Consider the following 10,043-nt stretch of genomic DNA (forward strand, 5'->3'; position numbering starts at 1 on the left):
CCAGACTGATTGGTTATTGATGGCGTATGTTAACCTTTGTTAACCCTCATTCATGTCTTACATTGAGAGTGACTTGGTAAAGGAATTGCCAAGCAGCTTCTCAGAACCTGATCACAGTGCATCTGCTGTTGCACTGAAAAACTGCTCTGTTTATTCTTGCACAACAAATAATACATACCCAAGAAGCAAATACCCCAAAAAGATACCCATGTAATGTCTATAGCAGACAGAGAGAGAAAGAGTGAGAGAGAAAGAGCAAGAGTGAAAGAGAAAGTGAGAGTGAGAGAGAAAGAGTGTGAGAGAGAGAAAGAAAGAGAGAGAGAAAGAAAGAAAGAGAGGTGTCAATCTTTGTAGGACATCTGACGGCCAGATCATCCAGAACTTTGCAAGGTTAAAGTCCAAAGGTCAGTTTTGTTTTGGCAGTCTAATCTTGACCTCACACAGGGGCCAAATTAGGTGTGTTAGACGAAGCTGTTTCTAAAGCCCAAGAGGTCCCAGCTCAGACTTCAACATTAACCTAACACATAACATGACCATAGAAGGCAGGACTGCCCCAATCCAGCAAAGGGTTAGCTTGGCTTCTCCACATTTGTTCACTGTGTATTCAAATCCTCTTTCTTTTACAAGACGTCATCTAAAAAAGGACTCAATACTTAAGTGAAAGCCAAAAGTTAAGTCAATTGAATCAAATTGTTGAAACTAAATTTCTTCCATTTAGTTTTGAGTGTTCAAAAATAAAAAAAAGCAGAGAGAGAGAATATGTTCTTTGAAAGATATGAACTGAAACCAATGAAGTGATTAAATTTTAATTTTAGGGATATTAAGACTCAACTAGCAGTGCATGAAAGCACAGTATGACAACATTCACAAAGGCTGACAAAGCACAATACAACTCACAATACAACAGACATGTGGTCTGAGGAACATAGACTCACAAAACACACTATTATTGCGCTGTGTTTAATGCCACAAGGGTGTTATTATGGGTGTTTTAAAAATACCCCTCACTGAGGACCAAAGAAAAGTAAAGACTAGGGAATATAACATCATCTTAAGCCAAAAAATACATAAACAGCATCATTGATTAGTTATGATATGTGACCTTGCTCTGAGTGTCTCCACTGGGTATGAAGGACTGAGACAGTGAAACATTGTTCAGAAACACGAAAACCAAAAAAAAAAAAAAGAATTGAATTTCATCAGAGATTCAAAGCAGTTTCTTGATCATGGAGGCGTTTCGTGGGATATTTCTTTGTTTGCTAACTGAACTTCCCATGGATGTATAGGAGAAGAGAGCAGAGAACACAGGAACTAAGCTTGCCTCTCATTCATTCCCTAAGAAAAATTGTCAGTCATGAGCTTGTGAGGTTTCTGAATGTATTACTTTTCCCGTAATGCAAAACAACACTGGAGTTTAGAAACTGTGGAACCTTCAAGAAATCTTCAAGATTTTACTTGTGTTTGGATAAAACTTCACCCAGAGAAAAGGCTCCTTCTCACATGGTTCACATTGTGTTCCAGTGCCCTGCTATTGTCTTGAATATTGTATTGGATTCATGCTGCTTTAAGTTCACATGACATTGTGACCTCTCCATGGAACTAAAACCATTGCGGATGCTGAACCACAGCACATGTGCTTTCTTCTGCTGACATATTTCCACTTATTGAAAAAAAGAAAACGTGCCAAAAAACCCACAACCAAAATAATATTTAAAGGACAAAATGCTTGATCTCTATCTTGACTTTCAGAAATGGATATATGTTTCTGGGTATATTAAGACTGAGTTAATTGTGACAAAACAGATATCTATTTTAGTAAGAGAACACTATATGTTATATGTTTCATGTAAAGTAATGTAGTTTTTTTTTCTTTCTTCTTTTTTTTTTGCTGGCTGATATCCTTTGCTCACCTCTCATTTGTCGTTTTCTGGTTTTTTGTTTTGTTTTGTTTTTTGGTCCATTAGAAGAATCCGTTTTCCTGAATGATAACTGTCTGAATCTGCTCCACTGTTATTGGTAATACTTGAAGGAGCGTTATAAAACCAGTCTACCCTTCTGGCTGAAAAGGTTTCACAGTCTGTGTGAGTCTGTCTGAATAAACATATGAATATGTTTTTTATAACCTGGGGCCCTCCTCATCTGTATACTTAAAGTAACATGTCTGCACAGTTCTCCCAGTCACTGGCACATTGGGAGCCAATGTCTCCCAAGTGTCTTATGAAGAAACAGAACATATATCCAATAAATCATAAACAAGTTTGTTTAACTGGATGGAGAACATGACCTTTATCTTACCCAGGTCAAAATGGAGGACAACCACATAATACACGGAGTAGATGTTCCCACAACTTATTGAAAATGTTATTTTTGGTTCTGTTTCTGTTGTCACGAGCCAAAGATCTATATCGACAAGAACAGGGGGCATATTACAGTAAGAAGGATCAGTCAGGGGGGTGTACTCCTTAATGTACACAAAATTACCAGTGAAGGAAACCCAAAATGAATTCTTTGAGAGTGAGTGACTGATAACTTTTGGTGACCTATAAATACTACATAAGTAATGTCTGGGTGCATGAGGAGAAAATAGCTTCAGACAATGGTTAATTAGGATGTAATCCTCTTGGTGTGTGTTCTTAAGAGCTAAGACTCATCCTCAAGACAGAAAGACCATTAAGACTTGCTCATGAAAACATGCAGCAAATACAACGACTGAAGCGAGGTGGATTAAGGACCAAACAGTAAATTTACCTTCGCAACATTACCAGACTAAAACAGCATTAGAGGATATTCTGTTTACTGTGCTCCATAGTGTACACATAAAATTGATCAATGGACTGCGTCTAATGACTGTAGTTGTTGATATAGAGTTGATTCATTAGACAACATAAAATACCTGAACAGGTTATGTTATCATAATAAACTGCATAATGCAGAACCAGTGTGAGCCTTAAAAACCCTCAGGGAGCTCTTAGGGAAGTAACATCAAAAGAAATAGTTGGAGTAATGCCCAAAGCCTTGAGTCCTGCTAGTTACACTCAAATTTGGGGTTAAATTAGTTCATTAGCAGCATATTCCTAGGTCACACATAAAAGGAATTCTGTATGATTTGCCTTGTGTCTGCTGGAAGATTGGTGTTATTGAAGTTGAATCCAATATTTTTGAAGTATTTTGCAAAAGTATTTTTCAATGTTAACACATATCTATTTATGATGTTCTTTGTCAGTAGAGGTGTCTTTGCAAACTTGTCACATTAATCATTGTGCTCTCTCATCTCAAATTCAGACTTACTCCAACATAATTGCAACCATTTATTTCTCATTACCCGGTTGCTTTTATAAGAAAGAGAACAAAACACACTGTACAACTATGGCACCTGACTGCACTCTGACTACAGAGAGGTTAATCATCAAGACCTGTCCTCCAGATGACACCACCATCACGTAACATTCTTCACACAACATCCTCATGTTCCCTTCTGTTCGCCGAATCAGTCCCTGATTTAGTAACAAAGCAAGCATGCCATGTTTGAGATTAACTGAATAAATTATGTCAGTGATGTAAAAAAAAAAAAAAAGAAAGAAAAAGAAGGACAGAAATCAAATCTTCTTCTTGAGGATTTTTTGTATTTCCTGTGTTTTCCACATAACCACAACATGGTAAACAGTCCTAACCTTAGTATTTAGTCATTGGAATGGATTGAGTTTAGTTTGATGAAAGAACATGACACAAACAAGACCAATTAATCAAGATCGATGGGACAGTGAATTTTATTAACACTTCAGTGGTACTTCTGACAGGTCTCCGCTGAAATAGCTCTCATGCACCATCTCTCTCGTCACAGTATAATACTGTGAGCTTGAGCTTTAGTGTCCATAGCATCAGAGAGAGACGAAGGAGATTCAGAACCATCCCAAAAAGACAGTACACTTCAGTTCAGGTGAGTAAACTAGGTCTGCTTTATGTCAGAGTGAACCGTTACACATCTGCAGTCTCCTTAATTTAACAGAGGTGCAAAAGTATTGCCACCAGGAGGCAACCAAATTTACTTATAGCAAAGGTGGACATATACATTCTCATTGTTAGAAAATATTTTGTAGAAATTTAAATTGACGATTCTTACAAAAATGACTTCCAAAGGCCTTATGCAGAGTATTGTAGGTGATGTGGTGAGAACAAAGCCTCAAATGAGTGTCAAAATAATGGAAAAATGTAAGTAAATGAGGTGAAAAGTGTGTTGAAATTGTGTGGTTTTATGGTGGTCAGGTTTCTGAGTTAATTCAGCAGTTACCAGCCAATTATTTTTTAGGGTCACGCATAAATGCTCCGGGCCAGATCATTCAGTAATTATTTTGGCTACCACAACAAAAGGTTGAGGTTTGAGTGACTTTGAAGAAGAGGTGATTTTTAGGGCATGTTTGGTAGGAATTTCCTTCATGAAGGTTGCTTAACTTGGTGGCAATTCACAAGAACAATGGCTAAGTGGTGTGAAAATTAATTGAGCAGTGGGCAAAACAGGGTCAGATGAGTCACCTAAACAAGTGGACAGATAACATCTACTTACATTTACATTTATTCATTTAGCAGGCACTTTTAATGTACATGTCTGGCACATGCCAAAAATAAGAACCAACCGTCGTGAATGGCTGTTTCCTTTAGCTATGGGTTCTGGTGTTGTTGGGTAGTTTAAGCCAGGAGAACAAAAATTAAATATCAGTCCATTTTTAGTCATCCCCTTTGTCATACAGAGAAGCATTTCTATTCCAGGAGGACAACGCTTCATTCACGGGGTACAATGTTCTTGTCACAGAATGGTTTGATCAGGATGAAATGTAAATGTACACAATGCCCATCTAAGTTATCTGAACACTTATTGGAGATATTGGAGAAACGTTTTTAGTGAAGACAACATTTTTCCCAGTAACCTGGGAAAGCATTTTCCACATGGCTGCATCCCAACAGAAGAGTTCCAGTAACTTGCACAATCTATGCCAATGTGCCCTGAGGCTATTCTGGTGTGTTGTGGTGGCACAACACCCATGCCACTTTAAGACACTTTAGAGTGGTGTTTCCTTTACTGTGACAGTTACCTGTACGTTTGAATGTCTACTGCAGAGCATTGTTAGGGTGTTTAATGGTCAGTACAGAAAAAATCTTTCATGAAATACATATGTCACAGATAACTTGAGTCCAGTGTTACCTTGTTCTCTCTCTCTCTTCTCTCTCTCTCTGTCTCACACTTTCTCTCTCTCTCTCTTTCATTTAGGATGGCTCATGTGAGAAAATTTGCAGGGATTCCCATGTCTAAGGTATAGTGTCAGGGCTGAAACACAACAGCGTTTCAAAATTTCTTATTTCCGACCGGTTATGTTAAATATACTTGTGGTTAATTTCACTTTGTTGTGATGCAATTACAACTGATGCGAGTATTAAGTGAAGAACAACAACAAAAAAAAAGATAAAAAAAGAAAACAGAAAAACAAGTTCTTGTGAAACAGCTACTCTGGATTTGTACTTTATCTCAATTAGACAAGAACGTGCTTGTTATTCATGTCTGAAATCAGGTTGTCTTTGCAGTCAATGCGAGGTATTTGTAAAGAGGAGGACTATGTCTTCTTGGGCACTCTGGATGAGAAGGAATCCAGCCAGGAGGAGACCACATTTCTTGAAAGTGAATGGAAGGCAAAACGGGAGGAAAGGGTAAATGTTCATCCAGGCCTTGGTCACCTTTTTGGAGCCATTTTAAAACCAGGAACAGAATATGTAAGAAAGAACCTGCTTGTATAGACTGAAAAAGCACTACACAAATAAAACTTGAACTTGTGGCACTGTGACATGTTTTCACACAACTTCCTCCTCTGCATTGGTGCAGCATCTCCGCAGACTGGAGAGAGAGGAACAGGAGAGAAAGAGACTCCTTGAATTGGAGGAACAGAGGAAGGTACTAAAACATCATACCTGAAAATCCACATATATGTTAATGATACCAGTTAACTATGAGAGAATTACTAACATTTTTTGTTTTTGTTTTTTTAAAGCTACATGGTTAGTGTGTCTTTCATCACTTTCCAGTATGACTGAAATGGGCCTTGGCTGCACCATACACACAAAATAGCATTAGTCCTCCAAGGTGTAGCCATCCCATTCTAGCTAATGGTTCCCAGTTCCAGCATAACTGCAATTTGAGTCTACAGCAAGCTGGCTGAGTGTGTGGGGTGTGTGTGGTGCTGGCTGGAACGCAAATCTGTAGATTACTGTAGTTTTCACACATCTTCCTCTATGCATGGAGAAGGTGTGTGTGTGTGTGCGTGTGCATGTGTGTGTGTAGCATGATTGTAGTTGTTTTTTAATGATGCTTGCCCAGTCATAAACTATTGACAGGGTGCAGGGTCAGAGAAGGACGTTTCTGCTGTTTGTGTTACTGCTGTTGTTGAAACTGTAACAGAGGCAGTAAGAAACAACACTACTCCACTTCTTTTATTTGTGTTTGCAAATCAGATTATGTCTCAGTAAACCATAGAAGCATAAAAACATATCCCAGGGTTCTCTATTTCCCTCCCATTGTCTGCATGTTAGACAAAAAGTGGAGCTTTTGGCTTCTCTGTTAATTGCTAAATACTACATAGTGACAGTTCACTCTTACATACATCTGGTTCTTCCTTTGCCAGCTGTGTAAGGCTTCAGATGAGAGAAAGAAAGAGTGGGAAAAAGCTATTTCCTGATTGATGACAGTCAGGGGAGGAGTGTCTGGCCTTGATTCCCATGTGTGTTGCACTGAATCTCATTACTATCAATCAAGAGACAGACCCCAAAAACAAAAAAAGAGGCAAAAAAATTCAAAAGGCACCTAAGACGACCACACCCTTTGTGTGAAAGGAGACAGACTACAGGAGACAGATGAGGTGTCACGACATGTTTTTTTTTTTTTAAGTCATTCCAAAAGAATGCTGAGTTTCAACATTTCCTGTATGTACAAATCTGTGGCCCCCCATTAGACACAGCAGACAAGAGGGGGCATCCTCCAAGGCATAGCTGCAGTTTGAAACACACAGTAAGCCAAAGGTCAAAACTAGCCTCATTCCATCATCCACTTACAGAATGCCGGACTGTTTTCAAGCTGCACTGAAGAATTTCACTGGCTGACTATTTGAGGGAAGAGGCCCTATGTCTCTTAGGGTGCTTCACTGTCAAAGGCATATCCTTAATTTTACCCTTCATTGATCCTGTGGCTATACATATCCCACTGAGGTCTGAGACAAACATGTTTTTATTTTCTTTGCAGGAGAAAGAACAGAAATGGAGGGACCATGTTGCACAGCTGGCCAATAAAAGGATGGGCCTGAGAGAGAGAGCACAAAGACTCCAAGAGTTCAGGGTGAGGACACACATGAACATATCCATGCACAGACATGCAGTGTGTATACAGTTAATCAGGCATGACACACACAGACATGCGGCGGCCACAGGTACTAAGGTGTGATACATGCAGCCTGTGCAGGTAATAAGGTGTGACACACACAGACGCTTTTATTAGGTAACATCAGATTTGGCCAAAATGTACCAGAAGGTACGTTGGCCTGATCACATGGAAAGATACCATAGAGATATAGCTGATACCATATCATATCATAGATGATCCAAGCAACTCCGTGGATAAATATTATTCTGCATGGTTATAATAATTTTAATAAAAAGCCAGCAGAGTCCAGAGACATGTATTTAATGTGGTTAAACACACAGCTGTTTTCTCACTGGGATCAAAGAACATTGGAATAGTTGGTGAAGCACATGCCTCTCCTAGTCCCACTGTTTTACATTCAGTCCTTTTCCAAATCTGCACAGCCTTGGGTTACTCCATAGACCCCAGCAGTTTGGTTGTCTGACGTCCTTGAAAGAAAATCCACAATAAGTGAAATTTATATTTTGGAACTGATTATTACGTATAAATGTAAAAATGTACCCACGTTGTCATCCTATTACACATTCAGTGTTCAGACAATTCATGTTGATCTCCATGATCTCTTTGCAGGATTTTCAGAGAAAAGTGCTGGCAGAGGATTTGGGTCTGGATCCAAGTTCTGCTTCTGAGAAGATCACACAACTTCTCCAGAGACTATAACAACATCTATGTAAAAAGCTGCATTAACTGTTTCACTGTGTACGTTATTCACATGGAAACTATAACATTTTAAGCATTTGTGCAATAATGCATTGACTGGAAATGTCTGAGAACCTGTGAGTGTAGATATAGTCACCTGTGTTACAGCCATTGTCTATTCTATTCACTATGCATTGAGGCGTTAGCATGTGTACAGCGACCAGGCCAGGAATAAACTATGCTCTCAGCCACAAGGCCTTTTTGTCTGAAATGTGCTACAGTCAACATTAAAACAGTGAAATAACAATAAAACATAACAATGACAGCATAAAATTAGTAAAACAACAAGGGGGGAACATCTCTGTTCTCTAGTATTTATCTCTCAAAGGGCAGTTTGTGGGTGGGAGGAGCCTTGGTATAAAGCAGATGTCAAGAGCAGTTTGAGCAAAAAGGTGGGACAGAGGAAGAGAAGGGTGGTGGACTCATTTACACAGCTGTGTGCTTTACTCTGGAGTTTCCATTTAAGTTTTAAGCTTATGCGCTTTGTTAAAAAACTTTTGTAAAACATACCTGATGAGTCAGTGTGTGTATTTGTTTGTAAGTGGAGGAGAAAGAGAGAGAGAAAGAGTCAAAAGAGACACTGAATTATCATCACTTTCCTTGGTTGACTCTTAGGTCTCTTTGACAATCATTGGCACAAAAGGTGTTGGAGTGAGAGAAAGGCAGATGAAGAAGAGGGAAAAATAAAGGGTGTGGTGAGGAAGAAAGGATAAGAGAGCAGAAAGAAAAAAGAAGGGAAAGAGCAAGAGAGGAAGACAGAGAAACAGGAACAGGTGGCTCCAGTGGCTGCAGGAGAGAATAGAGGAGTCAAGTTGCAGAGTGTCTGGCCCCTGAGGGAGGGAAAAAGTCTCCTGTACCTCAGTCTCAATAAGCACACACTAATCCACGCCATCTTCTATGCTACACTTTATTCTCCTCTCTCATTCCAGTACCTCTCCATAATCACTGCTGCTCTGCAATCACTGAAAATGCCTGACAATCAAACATGAGGAAGGTAGTGTTGGGATGTGTAGATATATATAAATCGCTGTACATGCCTTTAAATATGTTAAGATGAACATTATCATGGCTTAGATTACCAGTTACACAAATTGCATGAAAAACTGAACACAGCCCAAAAGTAATCTGCAATGTAATTGACTGTTTATAACCATGCTTGCAATGCAATTCTGACCATAGCCACACACCAGGTTCTAATTCAAGTACTCTTTTAAATAGCATGTAGTGCTTCATCAGCACATACTGGTGTAATAATCTCTGTGGCTTTATGACCATAATGGCCAGGAATGCATTCTCTCCTCTTTTATCAGTCTTTTTAGAACAGCCATTTTCAGTCACTACTGCCCTATTGGATAGAACTCCAGCAACAAGTAACAAAAGGAGGAACTTAATGGATATCACTTGAGACAAATCAGGTCATCTCCAGGTTTTGTCAAGTTGGCAGTGGAATTTGCCATGGGCTGGGCTTACACATAGACACCCATAAATGGGTATGCATATGTACACACGCACACATACACACGCACGCACACACACAATACAATGGAGGAATTTGGAGCTGTAGCCGACACTTGAAAGCATGTGAAATGTTAGTGTGTAACATCTCCAGATCAAATTTGCAAGCCCTGGGGAACATTTGGAAGGGGATCTGACTGTCACCCCCTTATGTGCCTCAGTAACACAGCATACATTTAACCTAGCTGGCGTAATATGTTCATTCTGTTATAAACCTCAAAATCAACTAATGGATATAAAAATCCAAAATGAAAGTTTTCAAGACTCTTGCACTTCATACACACACACACACACACACACACACACACACACACAATTATATGCCACTGTTTGCCATTTGAGTTTCCCCTAAACATTAGCCCCTGAAACGTCT

General features: G+C 39.2%; 1 protein-coding gene across 1 annotated transcript; it reads left to right on the forward strand.

The window, feature by feature from the left end:
• Window positions 1–5,264: 5,264 nt before the first annotated feature.
• On the forward strand, window positions 5,265–8,116 carry LOC115808125 (trihelix transcription factor GT-3b). Its single transcript, XM_030769440.1, has 5 exons — window positions 5,265–5,306; window positions 5,575–5,697; window positions 5,870–5,938; window positions 7,280–7,372; window positions 8,027–8,116. Exons 1-5 carry the CDS (start codon window positions 5,265–5,267, stop codon window positions 8,114–8,116), a joined length of 417 nt encoding a protein of 138 aa, XP_030625300.1.
• The last annotated feature ends 1,927 nt before the right edge of the window (window positions 8,117–10,043 follow it).

Source organism: Chanos chanos, chromosome 1 (genome assembly GCF_902362185.1).
Source record: "Chanos chanos chromosome 1, fChaCha1.1, whole genome shotgun sequence".
NCBI classification, from domain to species: domain Eukaryota; kingdom Metazoa; phylum Chordata; class Actinopteri; order Gonorynchiformes; family Chanidae; genus Chanos; species Chanos chanos.